At 49.0% G+C, this 12,378-nt stretch overlaps 1 protein-coding gene across 1 annotated transcript; it reads left to right on the top strand.

The window, feature by feature from the left end:
• The first annotated feature begins 673 nt into the window (after positions 1–673).
• Positions 674–6,006, top strand: LOC123644148. Its single transcript, XM_045560301.1, has 3 exons — positions 674–760; positions 1,894–5,232; positions 5,953–6,006. The coding sequence occupies exons 1-3, from the start codon at positions 674–676 to the stop codon at positions 6,004–6,006; spliced, it is 3,480 nt and encodes a 1,159-aa protein (XP_045416257.1).
• Positions 6,007–12,378: the final 6,372 nt, after the last annotated feature.

Genomic DNA, 12,378 nt, shown 5'->3' with positions numbered 1-12,378 from the left:
TGGGGGTGCCCGGCAGGCAGGAGTCGCTGGCAGGAGCACTGCACCCGGCCTGCACCGGCTCTCTCAGTTCCCTTGTTATGACAACAAAGACGTGCAGCTGCACGCCTGCCTGTGCTCACCAAGGTGTGCTCACATCCGCACCTTGCCGTCCTCACCTTGACGTAGGAGGACGCAGGCTGAAGGCTGCTAGTCCCGCAGTGCAGCTGGGGTGCCTGGCCCCACGGAGGTAGGCGGCAGAGCAATTTCCCGCGGTGGACTCCTGGTAGAACCTGGCTTCCACGTAACAACCACGCAGACCTCCTTTCCAAATGGTTTGATTTTTACTGTTTGCTTTCCTATTCCCAGCGCCTTCCTGCTTTGCCACATACTTGAAACTGTAGTATCATATTATTCCTGATTTCCTACCTTGCCCCTTAGAGCCTCACACATCACATGCTTTGGTGTTTGTTTGTTTTCTTTCTCTCAGTTAAGGAGGATTAGAAGCAATTTTACTTTGAGAAATCTCTTAGGACAAATCCTGGGAAACCATGCTTGGGGCGGGCTGGCTGAGTGAACAGCTTCTGTACAAGATTTGTGTGAAAGAGCCTTAGTGAGAAGTGGGGCCAAGTATTAACCCAGCTCCTGGGCTGGGGGCCCTCGGGGAGTTCAACAGTTGAGTGTCGTGCACAGCGTTATGTCAGAGTTCGCGGCACTGCGTGTACTGAGACGTGCTACAGCCACGGTGCACGCGGGAGAGGAGTCAGACCCAGGCAAAGACACGGTACCGTCCCTTTATCCGATGTTTTGCCTTCCAGGGTTTCAGGTACCTGAAGTCAACCTCAGTCGGAAAATAGGTGAGTACAGTACAGTGACATATTTTGAGAGAGAGAGAAAGACCACATTCACATAACTTTTACTACAGTGCATTGTTTTAATAGCTCTATTGTATTAACAGTTATTGTTAATTTCTTACTGTGCCTAATTTGTGAGTTATACTTTATCATAGGTATGTATGTATTGGAAAAAACATACATGGAGTTCAGGTGGTTTCAGACATCTACTGGGGGTTTTGGAACATGAATAAGGGGGGACTACTGTATATTCTGTTCATCTGAAACTCCAGAAAAGACAAACCTAGATCGTGTGACAGAAAGCATGTCGCTGACAGGGGAAGGAGGGGGAAGGAGGTGAGGACTGACCAGGTAGGGGCAGGGATTTTAGTCTAGATTTTTGTTCATGTGCATACACATTTGTCAAAACTCATAGATCTATGCACTTTAAATAGATGCCTGGAAATTTATATCTCAATAAGTTGATTAAGAAATTTGTAACAAAGGAAGGAAATACTTGCACAGTTCTCTATTTTCCTTCTTGTTCTCAAAGCTTTCTTGGGCATTCATAACATCCCAAAATGTGTTTGCAGTTTCAGTAATTCTTGGGGTTTTTTGTTGTTGTATTTTGGTTTTTTGCTCCAACAAAGCAAACTCAGAAAATACTTCTATGTGCGCGAGTGTTGACTTTAAGCCAGTTGGTTATATAAGAGCAAACAGAACACAAATGTATATTAATTTGTTCCTTCTTGCTGAAAACATTAGGCAGAGATGCTTTTTGCCATGACTCACACAATATATTTATACTTACTTCAACTGCACATGCTTGTTTGGCCCATTCTGATTTTTTTAAGAAGGTTCTTTTAACTGTGCTACCTTTTCTCCCCACTCCTTGGGTTTGGCTTCATCATGTGTGTCCTGTGTGAATAAAAGATAACTCTCCACACATACTGCCGCTCCTAGGGGCACATGGGGAACTAATGAGACATTTCTGAGCCTCCCCTTCTGACTAAGGCAGGCACAGTGTAAACATGCACAGATGTTCCCAGCCTCCTCTCTGACTCCTTTCTTCTTGCCCTTATAGACTCCAGAGCCAGATACACACCTGCCAGGTGAAGGTGAGATTGAAGACAGCCAGCTCCCCCGATCCCCTGCAGAACCAGAGAAGCAGGGATGGAGCCAGGAAACAGACCAAGATGATTCCGAGATGCTGTCCCACCAGAGTGAAAGTCAATCAGAAACAAAAACAGACCCCTTTGAAAGTGTCTCCGACACAGAGTCTTTCTCTGGGGACCTCCCAAGAGAAGTCTGCCTCCCTCCAAGTGGGCCGTCCGTAGACAGAGAAGCATGCCGGAGATGCCCTGCTGTCCCAGCAACCAGACCTCCTCAGGAGCAATACTTGACCCATGTCCCTGGGCTTGATGCAAAGGAAGAACCAGATTTGCCCCCTGGCTTAATGGAAGAGACTCGAGAAAATGTGCTGCAAGGCTTCGCTGCGGTTGCTGGAGAAGATGGGGCAGAGTACCTCTGGGACCATGTGACCAGCCTAGAGCTGGAGCCTGTGCTGGCAGGGGATCCTGGACATGCAGGATGCTGCTCACAGGGTGCCCTAGGAAGCAGCAGTCTCCAGCCAGCACAGGTGATGACTTCTGAAGACCTTAGGCGACTCTCTGGTGTTTCTCTTCAAAAATCCAGGTCTGAGAGCTGTCTGGGCATCCCAGTGGTCTGGCCCTTCCTTCTCTGGTGCTGTGAACGGGGTCGGAGCTGGCCACATATCCACAACAGGGCCAGGGCCCCAGTGCTGCCTCGCAGAGACCCACTGGACAGCACAGCCCCCCTGGGGGCCAGGACAAAGAAAGGAAGGGCTCCAGGCCCTGCAGTGGACACAGACTTGCTCTGGGCCCAGTCCTGCTTTGATGCCCCCTGCTGGCCTCCTTTGGGGACATCTTGCCTCCTACATGCCAAGTGTCACCATAGTGCGCCAGAAAATATTGGTGAAAAGGGGACGGTAGCCCCTGGACACTGCTGTCAGCACACGAGGACACTGATCAGGGCCCATTCCATAACAGGGTTTCCCTTAGGTGACCCTGAGGGTCCCGTGGGACAGAACTTTGTGAAGTTTGGCGCCCATTTGAAGGAAGGGACAGAAAATGAGCGAGATCCAAGAACACAAAACACCCTTTACTCTGTGTCCACCCAACTGTCTCATTTGCTTTCTGCTTCTCAAAGTAGGGGCCCTTCTTTGCAGGACACGTACAACAAACCCAGCGATTTTAGTTTGAAAAGGGCCTCTCAGGACACATCCTCCACAGGTCTCTGGCAGGAAGACCAGCTGGGACAGGATTCTGGGTCATGCCCAGCTGCTTCATGCCTTACTTCGGAGTTGGTGAAGCTCAGCGTGGAGGAAGTGCCAGGGCCTGCTGAGTGCAAGCTGGGGCACAGCCCAGAAAGCAGCACCCAGGAACTCCTAGGAACTCCCCTGGCACCAAGCGCTGCTGACGTGAGAGAGAAACAAAAGCACCTTTACGACGTTTCTGTCGAGGCAGGAAACCAAACCAGTAATTACACATCAAAGTATGTTCTCAGTGAGAAAAGAAAGCTACCTACTAGGGCCAAGTTCCCACGGCGGCCTAGCACCGAGGGGACCCAGGTAAGGAACGGTGTCCTGACGGGTTGCTCGGCAGTAGGTGAGAGTGCGGACGCTCCAGAGAGCACCCCGAAATCAAGTGCAGTAGACGCGTCAAAGGAAGCTGAAGAGGGCATGGTTCTAGACCCCATCTGCAAGAAAAATGCTTTGCAGGGTCTTTCGGAATCCAAAGCCGGCTTGGCCTCTAGGGGCGGGTGCACAGTCATCATTATAGCTGTGGAGCAGAAAGGTCTTCAGGCCACCAAGAAGAAACTGGGTCCTCTTCCAGAAACACAGTCCGGTAACTTTGCCGGGGAGAGGCTAGGATCTCCCCTCAGTACTGGCGCGAGCCCCCATGCGTCTCCCAGAGGCAGGAAAGCAGCCACTTGCCGCAAGGAGCGCCGGCCGCCAGCAGCCGCCCCGCTGGGAGCCGATGATGGGGCGCGTCCGCCCGCGGCGCTCGCCGCAGAGCGAGGGAGCGTTCCGGTTCCCCGGCCTGCTCTGGAAGAGGCGCCCAGCACAGAGGAACCCCCGGAAGAGAAAGCGCCCGGAGAGAGCCTGAGCCCCAGGCCCCAGGGCGCGCACGGGGCCCCGGGCCTCCCCGCCGCGGGCAGCCGGAGGGGGTGCGGCGCGGACGCCGGAGCCGGCCAGGCCCCCGGGGGCGGCGCTGCCGGGGCCGCGGAGAGTGGCCCCCGCTCCTCCGCGTCGGCCGGCAGGCTTCCCACGGTGACCCCCTCCAGGAAAGGCAGGCCCTCGGCCGTGGAGCGCTCCGAGGAGCTCGGCGCCGAGAGGCCGACGGGTGCCGGGCCGCCTCCGCGCCCCGTGGACAGGACCGCTCCTCTGGCGGTCGTCCCCCGGGGCGCAGGCGCAGGGGCCGCGGGGCTGACCGAAGGCGGGGATGTGGGGACACCAGGGGACCCCGGTAGCAGAAGACCTTCCTCGGAAAGCTGCAGCGCGAAGAGACTCAGAACAACAGAGAAAAGGCTCAGAGCAAGGTTGGCCTTAGCTCATAAGACCTTTTCAAATTTTTTTGAGTCAAAAGTTTTAGAGAAAGAGAACAGCGATGAACGTTCCCCAGGGTCTCCCAAGGGCGAGAAGAGGAACAGGCTGCGCCAGAGCTCCTGGCGCGCATTTCTGAAAGGCAGAGACGCAGAAGGCCCCAAAAGACCTCCCCTAGTGACTCTGCTTCCAGGACCAGAAATTTCTTCCCGGCCGGTGACCGACAGCCCCTGTAAGGAGTGGGCCGAGGACAAGGACGGCTGTGTTTTTGGCGACCACTGGGTACCCCCACATCCCCCCACACCTTTGTCCTCCAGCAGTTTGGTCTCTCCAGAACACAGGAGGAGAAGTGAACCGTCCATCAAATGCACAGCCCCCCAGGAAGGCGGTAGGTACCTACCTCCAGGGATCGTTCCTGAAAAGCCCTGGCTGACGTCCCCCGCCAGCCCTGGGGCCCAGCAGGCTGGGATCCGCCGCACCCTGCCCTCCAGCTCTGCCTGCTGCCTAGCATTCGACAGCCCACGCATACCCTGCAGGCCCCTGAGCCCCAAGCCCCTGGGCCTCCGCTACTCTGGCAGGGGCAATGCCATCTCCATGGTTTCTCTTGGAAGCTACAGTGATGTGGACAGCAGTTCAGGGGCCCCTGAAAGGCCCAAGATTCCCAAGGCCCGGACAAGCCTCCTACTTTCTCTGCAGACACTAAACCAGGATGACCAGAAGGAAGAGCGCAGGAAACGAGGCCAATGTCCTAGTGGCCTGAGCACAGCACCCTCGCTCAGGGACGTTCCTGGGAGTGAGGTGAGCTATCTGGGACCCTCACCCACTTCACATGAGGGTAGCTCTCGGGAAAGTTCCTAAGTAAGTAGCAAGGCCCAGCTCAATTACCCCAGAGTGCCCTCCCTAGTCAACAGGCGTGGGACCAACTTCTTGAAATTTACCAGAATAACAAGTGAAATTGGCATTTCAGGATCATTTTATTTTGTGTTTCTCTTTTTAACTGTATAATTCAAGCCATCTGAATTCTCTTTTCTATCCGTTGCCTGTTTGTAGTCTGCCCATTTTTTATCAGGTGGTTAGTATAGGTTTTTGCGTCAAACATAGTCCTTCTCCAATGTGACTTTTTTTTTCTAATTTCCCCATGCTGTCCTCTAGTACTTTAATGGTTTTTATTTTATTTTATGTTATTTAAAATATGATGCAGTTGGATTTATTTTGGTATAAGGAGATAGGAGTTGTTGGTGCTTGTGAAATTAGGAATTTCTGGTAAAATAAAATGGTCTCTCCCCCAAGTACGGCTTGGCCCAGGAACAGGACAGGGCACAGGAGGGCAGGATTTCTCGTGGATCCTGCTGCCCTTGGGAGGAAGGACCTTTGTGGGAATCCCAGATGGTACTCTGGGGACTGTGAAAGTCAGCCTCCTTTGCTGCTTTAGACCAAGCAGTGTGAGGTCTCCCGTGTGCCTGGAGTGGGCGTCTGAGCGCAGGTCCTGCTGCCCAGTTCCCCCTCTGCCACCAGCAGGTATCCTCCAGCCCGGTGCTCTGGTGGGTGCACAGCCGGGAGGGCTACAGGTAAGCTGCCCCCTCAGAGCGCCTCCAAGCCCAGGTGGGCAGCCAGGAGGGGCAGAACTGGGGGGGAGGGTGGTTCCTAGAGGTGCGTCTGAGGACCCTGGAAGCAGACAGCAGACATTCTAATGGGATCTCTACCAGCTGAAAATTGCCTCACCTTCTCCAGCCTGTTTCCTCATCTGTAAAGAGTTAAACATCAACTTTAATGGTTGTGTCCTTTCCTTTAAGGTTACTTTAAAAAAAAAAATTACTGTTACTAAAATTTAAAAAAAGTCAAGCAATACAGATGTAGAAAAGAAAAGATCTTCCTCTAAAACCCTCCAATCCCATTCCATGGAAGGAAAGAATGTAGTATTCTAATGTGTATGATTCTTCATTATGTTCACACAGGCTCATGGGGAAGTTTTGGGGAGAGGGAGTTGCACCATCGGTCATACATGCATATTACTCTGCATCTTTCTTGTTCACTTAATATAGTCCTCCAGCAGTTCCCATATGTTGTTTTCTATTTAGAAGATGCATAATATTTCATAGTATGGCTAGACTGTATTTCATTTAACTATTCTACTGACATTGAGGTAATTTCTAGTTTGGGGCCATTATAAATAATGCTGGAACAGCATCCTTGTGCACATGTCCTTAGGTATTGATGCTTTTATTTCTGTAGGGGAGGGAAGAGGAACAAAGGGTATGTGTATTGTTAGTAGATTTCAAATTACTTTCTGAAGGGATTGCGGCAATTAACACTCAACAGTAGTATATGAGTGCCCTTTCCTGACTCCTGATTACTTAGTTGCGTATTGCCCTTTTTATTTTTCAATTATCTGAAATACACAGAGAACTTGATTTAAAAATAAAAATTCAGTATAGTATTAGGTAACTCAAAGTAAAATCAAATAGTCAAAAAAGATTCTATAGTATTTGAATTAACAACCCTGACTTAATAGTGCTATAAATATATACTTACGTCTGTGTGTATATGTGTATACACATATGTGCACACACACAGGGGAAAAAAGAATTCCCAGAGGTGTCCCTGTGCTCCGTTGGGCATTGTATATGGGCTGGAGCAGGTAGGGTGGGTCTCAGGGACACGCCTGGACAGCCGGCATGGGCTTTAACAAGCAGTAAGCGCGACGGTGATTGTAAAGCGCCCAGCAAAGGGCCAGGCAAGAAGCTGTGCGCGATCAATGTCCGCTCCTAGTCCCCTGTCCCTGTCACGTCTTACCAGAAAAGAGGCAGGCTCAGTATGCTTGCACACCGCAGCAGAGACCAGGGCAGGGCCGGGAGCCGCCGGGAAGCCCGGGCGGAAAGGGAACAGGCGGCGGCCCGGAGGAGCCTGCGCCGCCTTCTGGGGGTCGTGCGCCGGGAATTCAGACAGCATTCCCGCTTCCTCCCTCCGCACTGGTTTTAAGGAGCAGTAGTTCTTTTATTCCAATATCTTAAAACAACCATTCTTAATATTTTGTTAAATTTTCTTCCAGCTTTTTTTCTATGAGCAAACTCTGTATTTGTAGCACAGCTGTGATCATACATCCATAAAGATTTTAATTTTCTATGATTTTTACATCCTGCAGTTTGTTTCTTTAAAGCTCTTTTAAGTTGAGAAACAGAGAATTCCTACAGAAAAGCGCAACCCACAAAGCGTAGCGCCATTCACAGTGAACACCGAGGGACCCGCACGCAGGTCAAGACGTACTGCGTCCCCGCCACCCCTTCCCGCGCAGACCCCGCCTCCCCGCCGCGAGCGCCGCGTGGCCCGGCGTCCCCTTGCTCCAGTCGCCGCTTTACTACCCGATTGCCACGCAGGGCGGCGGGTACCTGTTTCTGAGCTTTATATAAATAAAACCATGGGCGTGCCTTTAAACCTTACTCATTCTGCTTTGTCTGCCTCCTCTTACTCTAATTAAGAAGCATCCTGGCCGGGCGCGGTGGCTCACGCCTGTAATCCTGGCACTCTGGGAGGCCGAGGCAGGAGGAAAGCTCGAGGCCAGGAGTTCGAGACCAGCCTGAGCGAGACCCGTCTCTACTAAAAATAGAAAGAAATTATCTGGACAGCTAAAAATATATATAGAAAAAATTAGCTGGGCATGGTGGCGCATGCCTGTAGTCCCAGCTACTGGGGAGGCTGAGGCAGGAGGATTGCTTGAGCCCAGGAGTTTGAGGTTGCTGTGAGCTAGGCTGACGCCAGGGCACTCCAGCCCGGGCAACAGAGGGAGACTCTGTCTCAATTAAAAAAAAAAAAAAAAAAAGAAGCATCCTGTGCGATCTTAACGTTTGTGTTCACTGTTATGTAGAATTGCCCCAAGTCGTCATAACAGCGTCTGTCCAGCAGCTGCCGATGGACGAGGCGTCGTCCCGCTCCGGGGCTACTGTGCTCGGTGCCGCTGCGTGTTTCTGCTGGGGGCGTTCCTGGGAGAACAAGGGCTGGGTCTTTGGGGGATGCCTGCCTTCAGCCTTACTAGATACTGTCAAGTTATTTTTGCAAGGTGATTTTATAATTTACACTCTCTCATTAGGAGTTTGCCTTGTTCTATATTCTCGTTAACATGTGGTGATTGTCAGGCTTTTCACCTTTAGCCATTCTGTTAGGTGTGTTAGAGATGTCTCACTGTGAACTTGGTTTGCATCTCCCAGATGTCTAAAGAGGCTGAGCAACTTTTATATGCTTATTGACGTTCTGGTTACTCTTGTCAACCTAAAATAATCAAAAAGGGCAGAGTCTAGTTTAAAGATAGTTTATTTAAGCCCAAAGGTTGAGGACTCCTGCCCCAGGACACGCTTCCAAGTTGCCTTGGGGAGTGCTCCAGAGAACAAAAAAGGGCCTCAACTTTTTAAAGAAAAGAGGACAAATCAGGAGAGGGGTGATTATAAAAGGTGTTTGTCAGGAATTCTCATTGGTTTACAGAAATGATACTAGTCAGTGATTGGCTGTGCACTGTTGAACTGTGGAGTATATGGCATTTTCTGGCTACTTGCTGTTAGTCTAGAGCCCACACAGCAAGTGGCTTCCAGGGGTAATTATTTAGCCAAGGAGAAGTGCAAGGTGACTTCTGTTACATTTTAAATGTCTTCTGGGCCTGATCATTTAAAGGGGCTCATATTCCTCCAATAAAAGGTTTTTCCTTTCTCACTCTGTTGTGGGACATGTCTGTCCTGGTATCTTGTCCACTTGTCTGTGGGGCTTTTTCCTACTGATTCTGGATACGATCCCATTGTTGGTGAATGTGCCACAAATATCATTTCTACTCCATGTGGCTTGTCTTTTCCCTTCTTTAATGATATCTTTTAACAAAGAGGAGTTCTCAGTTTTAATGTTGTCAAGTGTATCCATATTTTCCCCACCCCAAGGTCATGAAGAGAATCCCCTAAATCAGCAGTCCCCAACCTTTTTGGCACCAAGAACCAGTTTTGTGGAAGACAATTTTTCCACGGACCAGTGGGTGGGGCAGGAGATGGTTTAGGGATGATTCAAGCACACTACATTTATTGGTCACTTTATTTCTATTATTATTACCTTGTAATATATAATGAAATAATTATGCAGCTTACCATAATGCAGAATCAATGGGAGCCCTGAGCTTGTTTTCCTGCAACTAATGCCCCTGTTGAGCCGACAGGAGACGGAGCTCAGGCGGTGATAAGAGCCATGGGGAGCGGCTATAAATACAGTTGAAGCTTCGCTGGCTTGCGGGCCGCTCAGTGTGTGCAGTGGTTCCTAACAGGCCACGGGCCAGTCCCAGTCCACAGCCCAGGGGTTGGGGACCACAGCCCTAAATTACCTTTTTAAAATCTTTCGTGGTCTTGCTTGTTACTTTTAGGTCTCTGAGATGCCTAAAGCTGGCGGTTGTGTCCAGTGGTCTGCTTGTCCATCCTCGTGGGGACAGTGTCTGAATCACTGCGGCTACATAGCAAGTGCTGCTGACGAGGGGGCAAATCCCCTCACCTGTTCTTTTTCAAGTCAATAAATGTTTCTTGAGGGCCATTTGTGGGCGGCAACCTTCCAGGTGCTGTGGGCACAGTATTGAACAATGCAGCACGATCTCTCGGTCCTCAAAGCAGGGCAGTGTGGGGTCGTGAATAAGTGAGCAAGTACGATCAATCCAGATATTGATACGAACTATAAAACACTAAAAGTGTAATTTTAAAATGGAAAAAGTAATTGGACAAGGTGTTGAGAAGTTTGAGGGTGGGGCGTCCTTAGCTTGTATGTTTGGGGCTTGACATTTGAGCCAAGTCTGGAGTGATGGAGCCTGTGAAGGTGGCCCTGTGAGGTCCAGCCCGACAGTCCCCTCAGCCTTGCCATCACCACTGGGGCCTGATGCTTTGGTGCACTCTTGGTAGGAGTCTTCCCCTCACCTCCCGATTGCCATAGAATCTAGCCCTCCCAGTTTCACCTCACACCTGTGAGACCACAGCATATTTGTGTGTGTTTGTGTGATGCAGACCAGCACCAGCGCCAGGTGGTGCTCAGGTGTGAAAGGCATGTTACATTTAGAGACTTCTTCCCTCTGGAATTTTTGGTTTGGGGACAAAAAGCCTTCGATTCCAGAGAAAGCAGGCTTTGGCATCTACTGTTGGCACACACACAGGTTTGTGTCCCTGGCTGAGGGGGGCTTAGGAAGGAGACCAAGATCAAGAGGGAGCAGGCAGAAATAACTGGCTGGGTGGGAGGGATGGGGGCAACTAGAAATCTAGAACACCTCTGGGTATTTTAAAATCCTCATCTGGGGACTTCCCGACCCTGAGCCTTGGCTGAAGACCACGCTGGGCCTTCCTTGTCTATCGAGGGTTGGACTAGGTGGTTTCTTAGGTCTCTGCCAGGTATAATGTCAACCTTTTGAATGAATGCTGGATACCTTTCCTGTATCCCGTAATGTTTCTGACTTTGATAGCAAGGATTCAAGGTACTGTTTCTACATGGGAGTTTTAAGTGTGTGTGCGTGTGTGCACGCGCACACATGTACAGGGGGTACATCATGAATACTTTCTAGCCTTTAAAAATATTTTCATATTCTAAAATTTATATGGAGAGGCACAGGCCCTAGAATAGTTAAAACAATTTTGAGAAAGAAAAATGAAGTGGGAGGAATCACTCTACCTGATATTAATCCATGCTTATTACATAAAGTCATTAAGACCGTGTGGTTTTGGGGAAGGCACAGATACATAGATTAATGGGTATGGATAGAGAACCCAGAAATAGACCCGCGCAATGTATCCAACTGATCTTCAGGCACAAAAGCAATCCAGGGATGGTTGAATCCTGCACCGCCTTGCGTGCACTTCAGCCCTGACCCCCTCTGATTCTCTGTTGAGAAGTGTGCCCTTTCTTTTTGTCTGTACATGTTAAACAGGACACAATAATTTGAGGGCAAAAAAAAGAGCAATCCAATGGAGGAATCGTATTCTTTTTGACAAACAGTGTTAGAGCATTTGGATATCCACAGGCAAAAACAACAACAGAAAACCTGGACCTAAACCTCACACATTATTAAAAATTTAACTCAAAAACTTCTTTTAGCCATTCTTTAAGGGCAGTTCTGCTGGCAACTAATTCTCTCACTCTTCCTTTCTTTGAGAATGTCTTGATTTCCCTTTCATTACTGAAGAATAGTTTTCCTTGGATAAAAGATTCTGAGTTATTAGCTCGTTTCTTGAAAAATGACTCTTGAAAAATATTGTGTCACCTCCTTCTAGCTTCTGTGTGTCTGATGTCATTTAAAATGTTTTCCCCGACAAGCAAGGTGTCTTTTCCTCCTCACTGCTTTCGAGAATTTTTCTTTGTCTTTAGATTTCAAAAGTTTGGTTATGGTGCTTTTTCATGTAGATTTCTTTGGGTTTATACTATTTGGGCTTTGCACAGCTTCTTAAATCTGTGGGTTTATATCTTCGGCCAAATTTGGGAAATTTTGATCCATTATTTCTTTGAATACTTCTTCACCATAACCAACTCTCTCCTCTCTTTCGGACTCCAATTATCTAATGTTTAATCTTTCTTTGTAGTGTCACAGGTCCCTGAAGCTCTGTTTGGTTTTCCCAGTCTGTTTTCTCTCTGTTGTTGAGATTGTGTAATTGTATTTTCTGTCTTCAAGTTCACTGATCCTCTGGCCTCTCCATTCTCCTGTGACGCTTTCCATTGAGCTTTTTGTTTCAGTTATTATATTTTTAGTTCTACAATTTCCACTTAGTTATTCTTTATAGCTTCTATATCTTTGCTAAGATTTTCTAGTTTCTGGGATGTTCTGTTTTCTCAATTGTTTCAAGAGTTTTTGTATTTCTTGTTGATGCATTTTTATGATAGCTGCTTTAAAGTCTTTGTCAGATAATTCCAGCATCTGTGTCTTCTGGGAGCTGGTGTCTCTTGACTATCTTTTCT

This window comes from Lemur catta, chromosome 8, assembly GCF_020740605.2.
Source record: "Lemur catta isolate mLemCat1 chromosome 8, mLemCat1.pri, whole genome shotgun sequence".
NCBI lineage: Eukaryota > Metazoa > Chordata > Mammalia > Primates > Lemuridae > Lemur > Lemur catta.
Note: the sequence above shows the minus strand (reverse complement) of the source record. Positions and strands in the feature narration are given on the sequence as shown.